The sequence below is a fragment of the Synchiropus splendidus genome, chromosome 1 (genome assembly GCF_027744825.2).
Source record: "Synchiropus splendidus isolate RoL2022-P1 chromosome 1, RoL_Sspl_1.0, whole genome shotgun sequence".
Classification (NCBI taxonomy): domain Eukaryota; kingdom Metazoa; phylum Chordata; class Actinopteri; order Syngnathiformes; family Callionymidae; genus Synchiropus; species Synchiropus splendidus.
In genome coordinates this window covers 66,685,498-66,706,191 of record NC_071334.1, presented here as the reverse complement: position 1 = coordinate 66,706,191, position 20,694 = coordinate 66,685,498, and the positions used below count along the sequence as shown (strand labels likewise).

Genomic DNA, 20,694 nt, shown 5'->3' with positions numbered 1-20,694 from the left:
TCCACTGTTGACTTGTTTCAGCAAGTAGAAACCCAGCATGTGTCGATGTTGCCAGTAAATGTCAGAGCAGCTATGATGTACTCATTTGATTTCACTTTTCCCCTTCCCTTTCTCTCAAAAGAAAAAAGCTAAAAGCAATTCAGATAGTGCAGTTTTGGTCTAAAGTGGATGGCCCTAAATGTTAGTATGTTGTTTTTAGGTTGCTTTCAAGGTGGCAAAGTACTGGCTGTCGTCCGATCTGAAGTATGCACTCTTCGCTTATGACGTCAAACAGGTGAGTTTCTGCAGCCTTCTGTGTATGTAGAAAATACGTCTTCCAAAATCCAGTGCCATATCTGTGCCACCATTAAATAAATAACAGTTCTTCTAAAATGTAACCTGGATTTACACTAGCAATGCGTACTGTTTTTGATAAGATACTGCATCACTCTCATTCTAAGATACGCATGGACATTCTGCAGTCTATTCTCCTGTCTGTTTATGTTTTTGTGCCTGGTGTGTGTGCACGCGCGTCCAGTCTTGCAGCACTAAGCACTGCTCTCTGTCAAGGATTCTGTATTGATTTTTAGGTTTGTTTGCAAACACGTGGAGGCTCGGCAATGTTTAGAGAATCTGCAGAGGCTGAAAAAGGACGTCCGCATGTCTGTACGTTCTGATGATGTCTAACTCAAAACAGCATGCTAATAACAATGCACTCGGTGTGAACCTTTGGTCTCTTTGGACTTAAAGGATCTTTTTAAACTTCATCTATACACAGTAAAAAATGGCAATAAATGATGATGATGAATGCAGGAATAAAATAATACATATATTTCAATAATACATTAATTCATCAATGCATACATTTTTTTTACTCTTACATAGACTCACGTGTACATAGTTCTATGGAGGCTGCTTTTGCACTGTAGGAAACTGTAGAACTAAATTGAATGGTTCTTGAAACCATAGTGGTCCCAAGGTTACCCATCCACCGTTTTCTGTGACTGGTGCATTGCCTTTGACTCATATTTGTATGCAGCTTTATTATTACAGTTTCACTCGGAAGAAGACTGGAATGTATGAGAGTACATGACAAACAGGCATTGAAGGTCAAGTGAAGTACATGAACAACACGTAGGAAAGAAGGGAAGACAAAGGCCCAACACTCACTGTAGTCGATAAGCCTCTGACAGTTTTCATCCTTAATTTTATGTTGTCTTTATTTCCCCGACTTGTTTGCCTGTGTGTATACTTTTTGTATTAGAGTCCCATGATGGTGAAGTGTCACCACCCACTGAGATTTTGAGTTAGTCTCAATTGAATTCCAGCGCTTTGTGCACAGCCATGCGTGAAGGGAACTCAGCTGAGCAGGACACATAAATGACACAGTTGACTAAGCAGAGAGGAGCACAGGTTTGAGTTCGTAAAGATGGAAGTGTGCACAAAAAAGATGTTATTTAAATGTGATGTTTGCCGTTGCAGGTGTACAGATATTCATACACTGCTTCTTACATCGTCTACAACATCTACACTCGGTAAGCTGGCGTCCACCCACTATATTCTTGTCTTCAGGCAACTCTCAGATCAAAATTCAATGGCCATGAACAAAGTGGTTTAGGCACCTGATGCACGTACGCTGGTGCTGAAGAGCAGATGGTGGTTGTTAATATTTCTGTGTGTGCAACAGAGAAGTGTGGGAGCTGAACCCTCCAGAGGTACAGAATGCTGTGCTCCAGCACGCAGCATGGGGAAGACAAGGACAACAGCTGGTGAGGCTGGGAGTCTGTTCATATGAGCCATCCTCTCTTCGACTCCCCTCACTGTCTTTTTTATGAATTCATGCAGTCTGCTTTCTCCGGAGGGATTTGAACCGGTGCAGACTGTTTGCATTCAGTCTGAGTTGCGCTCTTAATCAAATATACCACAGCTATAAGGGCGGCTTTGAACATTTTTGCACTGCGGCATGAGCTTTAGTTCTCACGTTTCCCAAAGTAATTTATATGAAAATACCTCTTATGCAACTATAAGAAGCTAATTAAAATGAGAATATGCATGCATGTGTTTAAATCATGTTCAAGAACAGGGCTGATTAGATGAAATAAATATTTTTGTTTTTTATTACGGGCACTGTATTTCATTAATCGTTTCTTCCATTTTTGAAGTACAAAATCGCAACATGCCGTCGTCTTGTTAAGAAGTTCAGTTTTGATATCTGAAAATGAGGAATAGATTTAAGATCCAAAGGGACATTCACACATAATAATTGCAGAGCTTTACAGATATAATGTGCCTTTTCAGGTTTACATTTTTGAGAACAACATCTATTGCCAGTCAGACGTGAAGGGCAACTCTCTGAGGATCACCTCATCTGGTAGCGAAGGTGCCATCTTTAACGGCATTGCAGACTGGCTGTACGAAGGTATGTGGTAGGAGTTAAAAAGAACTGCAACTGAAGATGTTTCTCTCTGTAGCGTTCAACTACTCTTTGTTTGCATGTTGAGAAATTCTTGTTTTCACCTTTAAAGGGTCTGTGCCATGAATTCAACCAAGAATTCAATTTGAAATGCAATTTTGTTTCTGTACAGCATCATTTGAAAACCATGGCTGAGGCAGCCACTTTGTTTGTGATTAACTTTCTGGCCTCAGGATTCATATTATATATACTGTAGCAGGCGACTCCCAAATTGTCTCCACTACACTAATGGCTGCAGACTACCCAAGAAAAGTTTTTTGACAGTCTTTTTCTCTGAACTTGTTTTGCGTCAACTATTTTTCTTTTGGGAAGAACAGACTCACTCTGATACTGCAGATTTAAGCATAGACCCTTCTTTAGAAATTGATCCCTTAGGAACACTTGTGTGTCAGTCATCTGATTTTCTGCAACATATTTTAATATTATAACATTAATATGCTGCAGAAAACTGACAGAATGAAAAATTAAGTTTCAGAATATTTTTTTACATTAAATTAGGACATGAGGGATTAACAATTCGAAACCCCCATGAACGCATATTGATGAAATGTATTCTGGCCTTAATTTAAACACACACACGATGGTTCGATCAATCAGATGTACGATCAATATGTAGCTGGAAATGGAGAGGGTGGTAAAGTGAATTCATGATCGTAGCATTACATCACCGAAAGAATCATGGCTCACTGTAGGACAGGATTGCAAGGGCGCTGCTAAGTGCATGTTTTCTGTGTCAGAGGAGATCCTGCACTCCCACTTGGCTCATTGGTGGTCCCCCGATGGAGAGAAACTGGCTTTCCTGACCATCAACAACACTCTGGTGCCCAACATGGCTCTGCCCCAGTTCACGGGCAGCACTTATCCTAGAGGGCTCCAGTACCCCTATCCTATGGTAGGAGGAAAATACACACTGTTCTCACTGTTCTTTTCTCACTGTGCATCTCTGTTAACTGTTCAGAACCTGATCTGACACAGAACCTTAAAGCTCATCTGGCCATATTCATCAGACTCAGGGTTGCCTGCTTTCAGAATCTGTAGTCAAAACTCTTTTGTGAATAGATCAAGATCTTTAAAAAAATTTTAAGTCGTAGACCCACAGAACATGGTACACCCACCTTCACTCAGAAACTTACGAGCACATAAGTGTTGGTAGCAGTTGGAGACGTCATGGGACTTTAGCGACATTTGCTGTTGCCAAATTATTAGGCTTTTATTTACGGCACATGTACCTCCATTCCTCTGTATATCCTGTCACTGTGGGTGCCACGTCACCTAAAAGAAAGATGGAGCTTGGGGTTGGGGTAGCCTTGGAATGTCTTCAGTCACAGCGAGGGAGAGCCACATAAGTTGTCATATGTACCAAGTGACATCTTGTGACAAGTAACATATAATGAAGAGAGCTTCCGATCAAGTAACTTGAATATAGCCGCTATATGGCGCCATGGAGTGAGATTGGGTTGTCAGTTACTCAGCATCATGGACATCATTGATGTACCCTCTCTTCCAGACCTGGGCAATTGTTTTCACAAAGGACTGCAGTGGGTGCAGGTTTTTGTTCCAACCAACCAAGGGCACACCGTTTCCCCCAATCTGGCGTCTAGGGGGTGTAATCAGATGATTTCATTCCGGTGTTGCTTATTTCACCTGAAACCCCATTGGTTAAGCTGTGTGTGCTTGATTCAGTTGGAGCCAAAACCTGCACTGCTACTCTTTGAGCAGTAGAGTGTCCACCCCTGTGAGCTCTTCTGGTCGTGCATCATCACCATTTCCGACTCCATTTGTTTAAACCTGAGTGAAAATCTATGCATTTGTAATTATTGGTGTTTGTGTTTGTATGAACCAGTGAGTGGACATACCTGGTTGAATATGGTCCATTACAGTGGCAACACTTGGTGACCTGTTTTACCTGATGTTTTTGTCTGGTCTTTGTGTGAAATAAAAAAATAAAAAAAAATAAAAAAAACATCATTTTCCCCCCCATTATTTATTTTGGCTTTGTCATCATGGGTCAGCAACAAAAATGAACATTGCAACCGCACTAATCCTATAACATTCGACACTGCAAGAAACTAAACTTATCCGTACAACAGCTCGTCTTTCTGATTAACACGCCGTGCAGGCTACACGCCGTGGCACTACGACGTGTAGCCTGCAGGGTTGTACTTGCGCTCTTGGTGAGTTTTTTTCCACAGGCACATCTTAAGAATGCAGCGAATACAAAGGCATAGCCAGTGTCAGCATCAGGAGATATGACTAATTATTATAATAGTTAAGATGAAATCAATGTCTCGTTTGGTCAAGGAAAATTCAGATATTTTCTTAATTTCTAAACAGCATTTGTCTGACATGTCAGTGTTATGTTGACGGCTGTATTTCGTTTTCGAGTTTTTGTTGACGCAAGCTACTTGAGAGCCATAATAATACCATTTTGTGCATCCACGATTTTGTCAATAACCACACTAAATACATTTATTGGCACCTGACCCATTGATGAATGTCTTTATTTGTGACCTCAGGCGGGTCAGACAAACCCTGTTGCCAAGGTATTTGTGGTCAACCTGATTGGAGCCACTCACACTCAAGAACTGCACCCACCGGATCAGCTCAGACACAGGTGACGTGCTCTTGAGGTCACCTCTGACATCAACTTTCCAAATCCTGCTTCTGATTGTCTCCCGTGTCTCATCCACAGGGATTTCTATGTCACCATGGTGAAGTGGATCAGTAACACCCACCTGGCTGTCAGGTGGATCAACCGAGCCCAGAATTTCTCTCTCCTCACAGTGTGTGACACGACCATTGGAGTCTGTCATCTGGTATGTTTGTGAGCGCATGTTTCAAGTCAGAGTTAAACTCTAAAATCTTTTTTGTTTTGGGGACCCTTCTAGAGACACGAGGAATCTACGGAGGCGTGGCTCTCCAGACAGGTTGAAGAATTTTGCATTCTATTAAGAAACGTTTCACGATATCGTGCTGTAAAACACCAATGTTCCTGCAGTACAATAAATACCTTTTGCCTTCATCCCTCAGCTTCTCTCGTGACCAACAATTGATATTCTCTCTTCAGAACCAGGAGCCGTTGTTCTCCAAGGACAGGAGCAGGTTTTTTCTCACTCTTCCAGTCAAACAAGGAGGTCAGGGAGATTTCCACCACATCGTAATGTTCGGCAAAAAAGTAAATGCTTGACCCATTGTCGCATGTGTTCACCATTATGTTATTGTAACACTCCTGATCCATTCAATTTAAGTCACGTGGAAACCAGGATGAGGTTCGACACCTGACATCCGGAGACTGGGAGGTGACAAAAATTCTGACTTTTGATGAAGTCAACCAGATCATGTGAGTCTTCCCTCATTTTTAAACTTCATTTTTGTGTAGTTGGGGTCAAAGTAATGGCTGAACTCTCCCTCAGATGCACCTGAATCAGCGCACCGTAGCCATTCTGTGCATTTCAAGTTTGCCTTTTCCTACAAATCAATATAGGAGCTGGTTACAGTTTTAATTTGCTATCTTTATAATTTGAAAAACTCACTCAAGCAGACATCCTCCACCTTTTCCTCCTCACTCATCTACTGGTACATCAATCCCCACCATTATGACGAGCCCCGTAACTACACAGCAGGCACAGACAATGAGCTATCGGCTATTGTCTGCGCTCCTTAATAGTAGGCTATTTCTTATAGATCCTGATGTTCAACTGAGATTGCCTTAATTTTACAAAACATCGGCACAGCGTGCGGAACCAGCCAATGCACTGTGTGCTGTGTCCTTTATTTAGAATTGTGTGTTATGTGAGTGCGCCCACTGGTTTGCCTTGCCGTTCAGAAAATCTGCTTAACCCGCCGAAGTCAGCAAATTGACCTGACGATGCAGGTTCACTGACAAGCAGCCCCAGGCTCACGTTAAGTTATGTTGCCTTCAACACGGCACCACTAGTTAACGAAGATTATTAGCGGATTAATGTTGTTTGCGTTTTATTTCCAACATTCAGCTTTTCAGCATTCCATTCAATCTTTTTGTTGACCTACTTTTTTATGGCCACACTACTGTACCTGATGTCAAAAATCAGTTTGGACCACTGCATAACAGGCACATATTTCATCAAGTGAGAAGCAGTGAGCTTAACATATCGCGCTTGATCAAAGCATCATTGAGTTGGACCCTGAGCTGGGTTTGCGTCATCAGTGTTCTTGATCCTCCAAGTCTTTTTTCATTAATCATGAGGCGAGATCTCAACAACTCATTCATTCATGGTGTGATGACTCATATTTTAAGCTTTCTATAGTCTATATTTTTATGTTGTTCTTTGTTGTTTTTTGCATTTTGCACTCAGTGCCATCATCCTAATTTCCTCTGCCCCACCTGAGATGGTGGTAAGAGGCGGTGTTGGTTTGATGCAGTTTCATAAAACAATTTTTCAGAGATTACTAGGTGGTGCTCTTGTTCTAAAAATCTAAAACTGGAAATAGTTGCCAAAGAGTATACTGTAGTGCCATCTAGTGACCTCTGAAAACGAGGACACATGTATCATGAAACTTCAACGCATCACTTGTAAGACCGAACATATACATATAATATAGTAATAATTTTTGGATGAAGGCCAATGCTGGACATGAATCTGACCCACTGATTCTGAAATACCATGAAGCCAACAGTATGTTTGTGAAGGAATCCATTTGTTGTTTGAAATGGGAGTGAGCATTTATAATTTATATGTACTGTTCTTCAGCAACAACAGCACACAACAGTGGTACTAACCTCTCACTACTGATGGCAAGATGCTTTTTAGTGCATTTGATTTGTGCCAGTGAACTACTGTATATTAATAGGAGATTATGGTCTTTTTATTTAACTACTACCAGCTCATTGCTGCCATGATGGAAGTGAATGCACAATGCACTGCAAGGTCGCACTTTATAAATCTACAGGTCCATGAAATCTGTGTTTATGGCTGGCCAGTGACATTGTGGAGGTGGTTGCGTGATAAATCGATGACCTTGTCCCACTTTAGCAGCTCTGCTTCCCTCCTCACAGATATTTCCTGAGCACAGAGGAGTCTTCACAGCAGAGACATTTATACAGGTAAAATGCACTCTGATTTTCTCTGTGGGCCTCCTCCATAATGCTCTGTCATTTACTCTAGCGTGTCCACCGTTGGCCTCTTCATGCGCCGATGTCTTACGTGTGCACTGAAGGAGGATTGTCTATTTGTTGATGCACAAATCAGTCCTGACGCACAGCAAGCTATCATTCACTGCAAAGGTATTGGCCAATAGCTTCTACAAATGTACTTCTATTTGATAACATTCACTTCAAATAGATCACTGTGTCTGAATTATCTGCTGTTTTCTGTGAAACAAACTATATTGATGTCCGTTCATTATTTCAGGTCCTGGAGTTCCAACTGTGCTGCTGTTGGCTTTGGAAGATACTGACTGTGAGTTTTTTTAAATTTTATTGAACATTCTTGGACGAAATATACGTTATGTTAGACTATTTTTTCATTTTATGTTTTGGATGAGGTAGTAAAACCAAAACACTATTGATGTTTAAAAACGTTTTCCAGAGCAGTGTCACACAAATAGACGGGACAATACTACTGTTTGCTTTTTCATTGTTAAACTGGAAATAATTGTAATTACTCATCCACTACGGTAGGCGGCAGTGGGGCTTTCTTGCCTACATGTGGTGCCTACAACACACACAGACACACCCACCACAAAGCAGGTGATACAAAGGACTAAAAACACAGAGAGGGAAAGTATGGATGAATAGGACAGGTCTCCTGAAAGCTAAGATGAGAAAATGTGACAGAGCAAGCCTCCCATTTGGCTTTACTGCGACTCTGGTGTGAGGAGGGAAAAGACGATATTATGCCGAATTGCATGCCTGTGGCTGTGTATCCACCACATTTCATTAAAATTAGAGGACTAAAACGGTTTGTTGATACGCTTTAGTCTTTCATTTGACAAAACCCTGAAAAATTCTTGATCCTTATTGTTTTACTGCCGTGCTCTCGACCTTTAGGAAACTAATTTTGTGTTGACAGTGAAAGTAAACATGAAAATATTCTCGCGCCTTTGCAGCTATCATAAATCTGCCTGTCACAATAATACATTTTGCTCATGGTTTTAATGTCCCACAAATCAGTCATTGACAACAGTATTTTTAGACCAAAGTCACCACTCATTTAATGAAAATGTATCAATAACAACGCAAGCATGTTGGTCAAATGTAATTCTTTCCTCTGTTAGTACTTTTACCATAGTTAACAACATGTCTTTTAAATAACTCAAATATCTAAAAAATAAAGCTAAGAATCTAAACTACAATTTAAAAAATGCATTCAAAGTCTTTGTTAACAAACCTTACTTAGTAAAAATGGTTGGTGGGCATGAATGTTTAATGTGTCGACAAACTAGCTCGTCCAAGTAGTTGTCCTCCGTAGGTTTGATGCCAAAACATTCCCACACCGGGGTTGTGATTTTGGCTTTATAACTAGCTTTCTTTTCTTCCCTTTATTCTACATTGCCATGTGATTCCCCTGTGTTTCTTGCTACTGGCTGAACTCTGCTTTCATTGTAAGACAATTGACTCTGACATGACCGACAAGAGGGATCACTCTGTTCATTCCACTGGGTTACAAAAGTGCCCTGAGACGTGTCTAAGGCCGATGCAGAGTGACGCCTCCTGTCCGCCGCGACCATCGACTGCAGTTGGAGAAGGGAGAAGAAGAAATCAAACAAGCAAACATGCACATGGCAGTTAATCGAAGCCATCTTAATGCCTGAGTTCACTTTTTATTCTTCTTCGATTAATTCACGTATTGATTATCATGACAGGATCAATTGTAAGTGTGGAATACACTTGTCAGGTTTTTCTATTGCATAACATTCATATCTTTTGGCAGCATAATTTCATGAATAGTCAGTCACTGAGTCAGGATTTGAGCCGCATCACCTTGACATGAGCAGGGGCAAACACATTTTGGTCATCATAAAATTCAGATGTTTCCATTGCCTGACCATCATTTCCATGGGTTGATTAGAAATTACAGTGCATGCTCTCTGTATAATATATACTCAATATAATACTCAATATACTGACTATTGTAGTGATTTATAATTGTGTTACATTCAATCCTGTTTTAGCTGTTTGCGGAAAGGAGTTATAAAACAAACCACAATGAATAATAATTGCTTTCCATGCATTTGACTGACCTAAAGGTGAGAGAATGTTTTCATGTTAATCGCCGACAACTGGGAAGCGGTCAGCCACAGGTCGATCTGTTTGATTTGAAGTTGACCACATCAGTCAGATGAAAGCAATCAATGCATCGACAAACAGCGATAATCCACGAATTTTTCAGAATTCCTATCACGTGATGATATTTTCCTCTGGTTTCAAAAGCATGCCTGCTTCTACAGCGGGGGATACAGAGCCGCCCCAGGCACAAAATTCGACATAGACAGCAATGTTTACTCAACTGACAGTTGTGATGTCAAACCCCACTTTTCGAAGCTGCAGATTGCTCTTTTTAGCACCTTTTTTAATCTAACATCATCATTTCAATAAAAAAAAAAGCTTTTATTAATTGTGGTACAATTGGTTGTATGTTGCGCTTGAGTCAGGTGTTTTTTTATTTAATGCATATAGTTTACTTACTTATACCTTTGTTGAATTCAAGGCTAATCGATGAGTGTAAAATCGCTTCTGGATCAGAACAGCAAACAAGGATCAGAGCTGTCAATAGATTAAAACTTTTAATCTCATTTAATTACACTAAGGCTTAAATCGCAAATTGAATCAATTTCAATCATCCTTCTGGTTACATTTAGTACAGATTAAAAAGTGTGATTAATTTTCGATTAATTGTAAGTCAACTCTGCTGCGCAATTCAGTGAGATTAAAATTTGCCCTAACTCAGAAAAGAAGTTAGTCTTTCTTGTCAATGGGAGTGTACTTATTTTTGTTCATGTTAATAATTGTACATTGTGATGAAGAGGTGTATTAATCTGACTCACGTCATCCTAGCAAGACGCTAGTTCAAAACACTCCAAGCAATTCTCACCAGCAAAACATCACTTCATTGTAACACTGAATTACACTGACTACATTGTGTGACATTGAAATATATCAGATACCCTTCATGCCTTGCTGTTCAGTGACCCAATGTCTGTGCCTACCTGCTGCACTGCATTTGGCGTTCTAGGAGAGACTCTCAGGGACATTGCGTGTGAAGGACTACTTTAGATCAGAAATAATTTTGCTTCATTTTACCGTAGAAGAAGGGAAAAATGAATATGCTTTTTATTTTATTTAATGTGTTCAATATTGCAGTATGTATGAGGGTGAAGACAAGACACAGACTGGAGCAGGAAGTAGCTGACAAAGTTAAAAGCATGGTGGGAGGGGCCATGACAGTATGGCGGGGTTGTGGTTTGTACTGCTGACTGTTAGAAGATGGCTGGTTCGAATCATGATTGATTCTGGCTGTTTTTTTTCTGACACTGTATGGTTTAGCTTTCACTGTTTGCAGCACTTTTTTTCAGATATATGGACTGAATTTGATACACTGCCTTTAATACCTGGTGCAATGTCTACTTCTCATTCATCAGCTGCCTCCTCAAGGGTTTTCTTTTGTGAGGGACATGATTCATTTCAATCATCTCTACCTGTGTGTCAGTATAACTCCAGTTACTCAACTCATCATCAACGTCGGGGGCTTTTCATCTAATATAATGCAAAAGATGAACATTTATCAAGAACCTTAGCATTGAACTGCAGTCTTAATTGAACAAAGTGTCAATGAAAGTGACTGTGTAGTTTTCCAGATGAACAGCATCTCATTTATTTTCATGTTTTCCCAGCGTACATCATCATGGAGGATAATCTCCCCCTGTGGACGGCGCTGGAAACAAGACGTACTATTGGGAGAGAAATCCGAATGATCTCGAATGAAAACTTTGGTAAAGGAAAATATCTCCTTTAACTTAGTGCTGCTACTCGATGTCATTGTTGTTGAGGGCATTGTCCTTGAGGGCATTGATCTGCTCATATTATCCTTGACATTAATTAATTGCGAGACTCCTCTCCACTGTATAGAAGAGTGTGTTTGTCTCATACTGTCCTCCTGACTCTCTTGGTCGCCTCCTCATTAGATAATGTCTTTCTTCTGACAGAGCTGCCTCTGAAGCTCATCTATCCGCCAGACTTCTCAGAGTCTTTCCTTTATGGTCTTCTTCTAATTGTGTAAGTCCATTCCACTTTACTGAGCTTTGCTTGCTTCCTTCTCTGCATACTTGTGTTTCCTCTTCACCTTGGGTTTGGAACTTTGGATTAAAATACAGAAATGTTTGTCTATCTTCCCATAAGGGTTAGAGAATGAGAATCAGTATCAAATTTATTGCCATGGTCAGTGGGGATCCCACCAACTAGGAAAGTGCTTTGGAATAAAGTGCTGACAATAAATAAATAAATAAATAAAATAAAATAGAACAGAACAGCACATTTCAGGTCTGAAATAAGGGAGTGTTTGCTCCGAGTGCGTTCTGATAAACGCTTGCATGCTCAATGGCTGCCTGTTTTCAGGTGACGTCTCAGACCGCTGCACAGCGAGCAATGAGGCACGTCTCTTGCCTCTCACCAATGTACAGGAAATCCATTACGCAGTTTGCAGTGAACCTGCAGAGCAGCTGACATGTGAAAAGATTTCAGCTGAAAACGTGAAGCTCAGACTCGGCTCTTGGATCTCCCCTGGTGGCATTGACAATTCCCGATCTGTCAAAAACCTTATTGGATCAGATTGGTCCCATCCGTAATAAAGATGTGTGCGCAATTCAGATGTAAGAATATGTATAGCGACAACATCAGTATTCACCGAAAAATAGATAAATATATGAAATAAACAGAAATACTGGAGGTTCTCACTAGCCTGGGCTGAGTGGCTCATTTAACATTGTGTGCAAGTTGTAATTGCTATTGCGCAGCACTTCCACTTCTGGATTGATCTTCTCCTTAATGGGCAAAATAACCGAAGCACATGTTGCGAGTTAAAAGATTTGAGTTGCAGACTGGTGCTGTTAACCCAAGAACGAGTCAACAGCATGCTGAGACCCTGAGCCTGTGATCAAGACTTTGGCCCAAGATCGAGTTGGGACAAGACAAAACAAAAATTCTGTCATTATTTTATTTTATTTTATTTTATTTATTAATTAATTAATTAATTTTTATTATTTTATTTTATTATTTATTTACTTTTTGACTGCACGTTTTTCAAAACACTTTCCTAGTTAGTGGGCTCCCCACTGACCATGGCAATAAATTTGATTCTGATTCTGATTCTGATTCTGATTTTGATTCTGTCATGTAGACAGACTCATTATGCTTTCATTGGATCGGATCGTTTCTTGAAAAAAATTCAGAATCCCAATCCAGTTATCCAGGTAGCGAAAGTTTGAATTATATGTGAAATGTTCTTCTTCAGTCAAGTTTAAAAAACGCAAAAGAGTGAATAAATTGAAGGCTTCTAACCGTACGTGCTTGAGAGCGACATGAGCTCTAACCTTCAGGTCTCGGCTGGCATGCCTCTCTTTAAACTGCAAGAATTCACCAAGCATTTTCTTTCAACCATTTACATATATCTGACACTTGTGTCTTTTTTTTGTTGTACCTCCGCAGTGGTTCCTCCCCCGGTGCACAAACTGTGACAGAGGAGTTCAGCGTGAGCTGGGACTGGGTGCTGGTGGGATCAGAGCAGGTCATTGTGGCGAGGCTCGATGGCAGAGGGTCAGGCTTCAGAGGCCAAAGGTGTCCGTCCAAACCTTTTCATTTAAACTTCCCACTTATTAAATGCCCTTCCGCTGTCGACCTTTTGTAGTATTCATGTAACTAATGAGTCATCATCTGTCTGTAGGGTTCTTCAGCAAGTTCATCAGAAGCTCGGCACTGTGGATACAGAAGACCAGATTGCTGCCCTGGAGTACGTCTGTCTGAGTTTCTTTCTGTCTCGAAAGAATAGTCTTTACACTTTTATGAGTCTTAATTGAGTTTTTATATGTTGGAATTTTGTTCAAACTTGAAAGTTAGATGTTTCAGTTTCAGTGGCTAAGCAGACACTGCTCTCACATGATAGGAGGTATTTCACTGCTAGACTCTTGCGTCTCGCGTGATCAGCCGACATGTTGCAGCAGTAATTCCCCACAGCTTTCACCTTAGACCTCTTCACTGTTGCTCACATGCTTATCTGTGAGGAGAAAACACTTTCATTAATTCACTTTGGATTAGAGCTTGAGATAAGTGTGGAGGTGGAGCAAAATGCGCAAACTGAAATCTAAAAATGGGATTTCCTGGTCTGGCTGATGGTTGGCTGCATGTGTGTTGCAGGTATCTGGTGAAGCTGCCATTCATCGATCACACACGTGTTGGTGTCTTTGGAGAGGTTTGTGTCCAAGAATTTTTTTTTTTTCTATGGCTATCAGTAGATAAATCTGAATTAATCGCACTGAAGCTGAGTTCTCTCGTGATGAATGGCAAATCAATCTCACATTCTGTATCTGTATCTTCTAAATGTAACTTACAGAAGGATGTTATCAACCCCACAGTGTCCAATAATACTTTCCTCGTGCAAACATTTGTTTACTACAATAACCCACCATAACAGATATTGTCAAGGACATTCTTTAACATATCCTCAGAGGTGCTGAAGAGGTTCCAGAGCAGCCGAGGCGCAAAACATTATTGGCCGCTCTTGTTTTGATTAAATCTTCCTTTTAGTTGCACAGGAAACAGATGCTAAATGAGAGATAAATTTGATTTAACTCAGCTTTGGTGTGATTAATTGGGATAAAAATGAAATGTAATCTATTGACAACAATCCTTATTTCTTATTCTGTATTTCATATATTGCTGATGAGTTGGGAAATGAATGCTCTTGCTTGTGTCTGTCACATTACCCTGTTATAGTAGGAAAAAGACAGCGCAGACTGCTTTGGTTGTTTTTTGAAACAGTTTGGGGAAAGTGACTTCAGTAACGCAATTAGTTGCATTACAGTATTATTGGATTTAAATCCTGCTTTTACATTATTTGATGTTTCTTTACCAACACATAAGTATTTGGTGTTGTGGTTGGTTTTAGTGGAGCACATTGCACATCTGCGTGTCTCAGTAAGTCCTAAATATGATCAGGAGGGAGTTGTAAACATGCATATCCCCTGTGAGCTGACTTGTGCGTCTCATTTTGGGAACTGAATTTTGGGTGCATTACTACTTGTGTGGTGACAGTACATCAAATTCAATTCATAACTTAAGAGCAACCAACTGTTAATGAGGCCTTGAGTGTTTGTCCTCCTATTTTCTGTTTTTTTAAACGTGATCTATCTTTCACTTTTTTATCTGAATATTTGCATTAATGACAAAACTAAAGAGACACTGAGCACAACTAGTGATAAAGATCATCCTGCTGCCTTTACATTGTTTTTGGCTTTTCCCCTCGTAGCAGGTGTTCTATTTACATTTTACCCCTTTTTTTCTGGCTTTGTGTATATTTATGTTTCAGAAATTATACTTAATAAACAGTGCAGTCTGTCTGCCTGTTTTCTTCACATGCTCTTATTTCCATTCATGTCAATCATCTTTGTTCAGCATAGAGAAATAAAAGCAGGGTGCCTGAGCTCCATCGTGCTCTGACTCTGCTCTCTGCTTCTTCGTCAGGACTATGGGGGCTACCTCACGCTCATGATGCTGAAGGCCAACCAAAAGCTGATAAGATGTGCTGCAGCTCAGTCTCCGATCATTGACTGGAGCATGTACGGTAAGGTTGACGGATATAATCATGAAAAGGAATTCCCACATCACCTCCTCGCTCTTATTTCAGCGTCAGCCTTCTCAGAGCGATATCTGGGGTTCCCTTCTGCTGAGGAGAGCAAATACCAGGTACGGCCCCTCCACTCATCAAGGCCTTATATTGTTATGTTTCGCAGCGTTAAGTACGGATGGGTTTTATGAAACAGTGTCTGTATTTTCAGAGGCCACTAGATGGTACTGTCTGCTGCATAAGCTCTGTCTTTGAACAACTATAACAACGAAACCCCACATCAGTTTTAAACCAGGAGCGCCACCTACTGAGCGCTGAAAATTAGGACACTGCTTCTGAAACCTAACCAAGCTATTACTACTGTTAAATATTGCTAGTGCCATAAAATTGATCCAGATTCTTGTCTTTTAATCCATACGTTTTGTACTTGATAACGTGAACATTTCATTTTGCAAGAGCATATTTTATTGCTTTCATATTTTCAATGATTTTTTTCCGTCCAAGCAGCTGGTACTGCCCTGTCCTTCAGATTCCATAATCACTTGCAGCAGCTAGGATTGGGGAAAATAACATTTAGAAAACAAGGGAACTGCCACAGGTGCTGTGGAAAATAAATGCAAACCGTCCTTCGTGTGTGGGTCACTGTCAAACAGTGTTTTCCCTCCAAAGTGGGTTGTGCATAAAAGTGGGCCAGAGTTTGCTATTTTTGTGACTCACACAGCAGGAGATGGCTGGGATTAAAATGATGATAGGAAGAAGAAGTGAACGTAGCCGCACTGTGGTCAAACAATCAGCCTGACATCCATCTTGACTTTGAAAACGACAGACAGATACTCGGATGAATGATTTCCCCCCAACAAGTCCTGCGACCTGAGATTGCCAGATCCATCCTCCATCACCTCTGGCAATAAATCTAAATGCAATCTGGCTTTTGTGTGACAGAAAAACACAACACGAGTCACCAGTTTTGAGAGCGATGATGAGTTTTCTTCCTCCGCAGATGCGCAGGAGTGCGTGCTGCAAAGACCAAGTGGGTCTGTGTATATCCCTCCGCGACCTTTAGAGGACTAAATCTGTTTAAGCCTGCCTCGCCTGCTGTGTGATCTCTGAAATCCCGAAAGATATCTTTAAATATTTGCCTCTATTGGAACCATTATCCTCCCAAAGCACTGGGCTGACAATCATTTCTATCTCCTTGAATGCATCTTGCTTCTCAGACGTCCAGAGTGGTGCCCAACATGAAGGGTCTCCAGGGAGGAACTCTGTTCTTGGCGCACGGGACTGCGGACGGTGCTTTCCTCTTTTCTTTTGATTTTTTTGGATCACTTGCTTGCCTTTAATCCAAATGTCACTGTTTTGTTTTCACTTTCCTCCATAGAAAACGTTCACTTCCAGCACTCAGCAGAGCTCATCAAACATTTGATAAAGATCGGAGCCAACTACACCATGCAGGTGGGCAGTGATTCATTTACTAGTGGCTTCTCTGCGTAGCGGTAATGTGCACAAGGCTTCAGGTTTGAATGCGGGCTACATCACTGTGCTTAAAAGATTCCAGAGCCAGACTCTCAAGATGCTGGCCCTGAAGAACAAGCGCCTCTCTTCAAAAAATGGGTAGCTGTTTTTATTTTGAGAGTTACTGTCTTTCTACATCTTAAGAACAGGTTATTGTCCAGACTCCTCTCCAGACTTGGACTGTTTGTTGGACATGATTGAAGTCACTCGGATGGACCTATTTCAAAAGTATTGTCAAGAAATGTTGAAAATGGAAAGGAAAAGAATGTCAATGACAGTTTTTATTTTAATACCTGTCATTATACAAAGTGATGTTACCATCAAAACGTCCATGTTGAAGGAGACTGAATGAGGTCCTGCTGATGCATGGAAAAGTTCAGGAAAACTGAAGTTTATTTTAATAGTTTAATTTTAATTCAGTATAGAAAGTGTTGTTCTGAGCCCTTCACTGGACCCATTCCGTCCTGATGTCTACGATTTTTAGCTTAAATTAAATTTAAATTTATGGAGTCAAATATTAAAATGACATTAAACGTGATGAATTGTAAAACCACGAAGTAACTAGATTTTTTTTTTATTTAGTCCTACCACTTTTTGTGGTGTGTACTAATTTCAAATGTGACAAAAGAACTGAAAAATGAAATGCTATCATAAGCAAAATGAATATGTATAAATCGTGTGGTTTGTGAAAGTAGAAACACTAAAGAAATTGTACAAAATTAAGTGAAGGTTGTACTGTAGAAGCAGAAACCGTCTGAGCTGAGATTTCACTCTCACATCTGGACTCGACCGGAACACGGTGGTTTGCTCTCTCCAGGTTGGTGGAGAGGTCTTGCCTCAAGTGGCGGAGTTTAAGTATCTCGGGGTCTTGTTCTCGAGTGAGGGAAAAAGGGAGCGTGAGATTGATAGACGGGTTGGTGCAGCGGCGGCAGTGATGCGGTCGCTGTATCGGACCGTCGTGGTGAAGAGAGAGCTGAGTCACAAGACGAAGCTCTCGATTTACCGATCGATCTACGTTCCCACCCTCACCTATGGTCACGAGCTTTGGGTAGTGACCGAAAGGATGAGATCGCGGATACAAGCGGCTGAGATGAGTTTCCTCCGCAGGGTGGCTGGGCGCACCCTTAGAGATAGGGTGAGGAGCTCGGTCATCCGGGAGGAGCTCGGGGTGGAGCCGCTGCTCCTCCACATCGAGAGGAACCAGCTGAGGTGGCTCGGGCATCTGATCCGGATGCCCCCTGGACGCCTCCCTGGGGAGGTGTTCCGGGCATGTCCTACCGGGAGGAGACCCCGGGGAAGACCCAGGACTCGCTGGAGAGATTATGTCTCCACTCTGGCCTGGGAACGCCTCGGGATCCCCCGGGAGGAGCTGGAGGAGGTTTGTGCGGACCGGGAAGTTTGGGCTTCCTTGCTCCGAATGCTGCCTCCGCGACCCGACCCCGGATAAGCGGCAGAAGAAGGTGAAGGTGAAGGTGAAGGTGATCTGGACTCACTGAAAACCCATCTAACCCTGGAGGGGTGATATTTAGGCATTAAGCACCATTGAAATAACAGTGTATCAATGATTTTATGAATAAATCATTCATGCTTTTCTTTTTTTGGTGACAGATCTACCCTGACGAAGGGCACTTCTTGTCAAAGCGCAGCCGGATCCAGCTGACTCACTCTTTAATCGGCTACTTCAGAGGCTGTCTTTTGGGAGATTCCTCATTAATCGACCAACAACAAGAGGATGAGTGAAAACAAAGCAGATGTTATCAGTGTTTATTTGATCCCTCCTTATGTGTGTATAGATTTTCTACCTGTAGCACCAAATTAGAAGGGAAAAAAACATCTAAAATTAAGATTAGTTTCTGTTTTCTCTTCACCTGTTGGAAAAAAGCTCCATGAGTCATGAAGTGTTGTCAAATTGAATGGCACTGACTTCAGTGTAGAGGCTTCACTAGCACTATAATCTGATGGAATAAGCCATCATTTTTAGGCTTGCCGTAAATGTTGTGATGTCGCTTCCTCTGCTCTGACACGGCCTTTTATTTTCTTCCTTTTTTTTTTTGACTGCAGATTTGTCACATGTCACAACAGCAACAGCCAATGACCACAAAGACTCAGACACCCAAGACATTAAAGATAGACAACAAACAGCAAAGACCTTCACATAGTGTCACCATACGTAAAAACACAAAGCTCCAAAAAAAAAAAGCCACATCTAACACAACACAATGAATAAATAAATACCGATAATATATGGGCATATATCATGACAAAAATAAATAATAACTGTGTGAAAATGTGTGTATAATGATTTTCCCATCAAAGTTTAGTGTTGTACAACCTGACAGCACTGGGCCGAAAGGAACTAGGAAATCCTTCGTGACTTCTTCTGACATTATCCCCCTCGACAGATGACTTTAAATGCGCCACGTTGATATCCAGTTTGTACACCGCATGCATTCACTTGACTCGTGCGACCACAGTAGAACGTTGGAGGAAGGAGGATGTAGTCCTTTGATCTCTCTTCTGTCAGTGACGTATTGCAACAGCTTCTTTCCTTATTTCTATTGATGATGCTTTGGCGAGACACTTGCTCCCGTACCAGAATGTGTGACTCAGCTGAACCAAGATATTCAGATTGAGATTTAGCTACGGTCAAAGGCATCCTTGCTGGTCAGCAAAATGAGTGTGAAACTGGCCTCTAGTGACAGAGGAACATTGCTCCAAGTGTATGTACATGACTGTTATGTGGTCACAAGCTTATCTCTGTCTCAAGCTAGTTTTGATCTCAACGCTTGTTACCGCTATAGTAACCCAGTAGAAATCACACTGTGACCCCAGGTGTCAAGGGAAACTCTTGCCGTGCAGCAATAGCGCTAACCACTGCCTTCTGCGCGGCTCACTGATAGCCGTGCGTGCTAATTCATTTTTTTATATTGAAGCTGAATCCATTCAATTCAGCTGTTTCTTTTCTCTTTTTAGGCAGCAAAAGCTTTTAAGGACTCATCCTGAAATGTTTTTATTTTCAAATCCAGTTTTTAATAGATGTCCAAATGTATGTATTATATTTAATGTTGATGCTTAAAATTGATTTTCTGCTGGAAACATTTCCATTATTATAGTATTATATATTAATATTAGTATAATGAAGTGGCTTTAAATTAAATATGAAATAAGGACAATGTAAATATATGCAAAATGTGATGATTGAGCTCAGTTCAAATTGTTTTCATTTGATCTCATCAGTCTAAAAATGTTTCTGAAGACCATGGAGTGAAGTGTTCAGATGACACATGCCTGTTGTACATTTCCTGTCATTTGTTATTAAATACATACCGACTGTCATCTGTGGTGCACTCATGCCTTTTTTCTGGCTCCTTTCTTTTGTTTAATCTAAATCTTTTTGTTTTTTCTCTGTGTTTAATTCTGATGTTTGTAATTACCTCAGACGAATACCTGCTCTTCCAAATATTTGTGCATCATTACTGTGTAATTGCAGCCTCCCTGTGTCCTGGAGCTCCTTTTTTTCCTTTTCTTTTTGTTCTTTAAACCGCCAAATTTGATCTGCCCTTCAGATCCTGATGTGCTTTCATCCTAACCTTCTGTCATCATGGCCCAGAGTAAAGTGTTTGATTTTCAGTTACCTTTTTAAGCCCCGAGTTAAAACTCAGTCCGTGTTGGCAGAAGCCTTGCAGCGACACAGAGCCATTTTCCTTTTCCTTCTGTCTTCTTGACCCTTCTAAATCCCTTGCCCGCACTGCTTTTACTGTTCCTCTTAATTACATCAGACCAATTATGGAGGAGATATGAAGGACTCCTCCGCCGAGGACACAGCGCAACTGTAATTATAGGCTGCAGGAAATGGACGGAAATGTGGCTCATGTACAAAGGCGCATTTTGACCCCTCAAAATGTTCGGTATCAC

At 41.0% G+C, this 20,694-nt stretch overlaps 1 protein-coding gene across 6 annotated transcripts in view; it reads left to right on the top strand.

Annotated features, from left to right (window-relative positions):
* The window catches only part of LOC128770028 (inactive dipeptidyl peptidase 10-like), a 51,603-nt gene extending 31,500 nt beyond the window's left edge, over positions 1-20,103 (top strand). For 3 of the 6 annotated variants that reach the window (XM_053884247.1, XM_053884262.1, XM_053884255.1), the window contains exons 5-27: positions 200-274; positions 1,462-1,514; positions 1,667-1,748; positions 2,278-2,398; positions 3,190-3,344; positions 4,969-5,066; positions 5,145-5,268; positions 5,341-5,379; positions 5,520-5,627; positions 5,701-5,792; positions 7,488-7,535; positions 7,597-7,715; positions 7,843-7,890; positions 11,324-11,422; positions 11,636-11,705; positions 13,134-13,262; positions 13,369-13,434; positions 13,839-13,893; positions 15,165-15,264; positions 15,328-15,386; positions 16,485-16,557; positions 16,646-16,719; positions 18,388-20,103. In XM_053884247.1, the coding sequence (XP_053740222.1) occupies positions 200-274; positions 1,462-1,514; positions 1,667-1,748; positions 2,278-2,398; positions 3,190-3,344; positions 4,969-5,066; positions 5,145-5,268; positions 5,341-5,379; positions 5,520-5,627; positions 5,701-5,792; positions 7,488-7,535; positions 7,597-7,715; positions 7,843-7,890; positions 11,324-11,422; positions 11,636-11,705; positions 13,134-13,262; positions 13,369-13,434; positions 13,839-13,893; positions 15,165-15,264; positions 15,328-15,386; positions 16,485-16,557; positions 16,646-16,719; positions 18,388-18,519 (2,019 nt within the window). In that variant the 3' untranslated portion in view covers positions 18,520-20,103. Of the gene's footprint in view, positions 1-199; positions 275-1,307; positions 1,393-1,461; positions 1,515-1,666; positions 1,749-2,277; positions 2,399-3,189; positions 3,345-4,968; positions 5,067-5,144; positions 5,269-5,340; positions 5,380-5,519; positions 5,628-5,700; positions 5,793-7,487; positions 7,536-7,596; positions 7,716-7,842; positions 7,891-11,323; positions 11,423-11,635; positions 11,706-13,133; positions 13,263-13,368; positions 13,435-13,838; positions 13,894-15,164; positions 15,265-15,327; positions 15,387-16,484; positions 16,558-16,645; positions 16,720-18,387 lie in introns of all 6 variants that reach the window. The other 3 variants (XM_053884288.1, XM_053884280.1, XM_053884271.1) reach the window with 3 other exon arrangements.
* Positions 20,104-20,694: the final 591 nt, after the last annotated feature.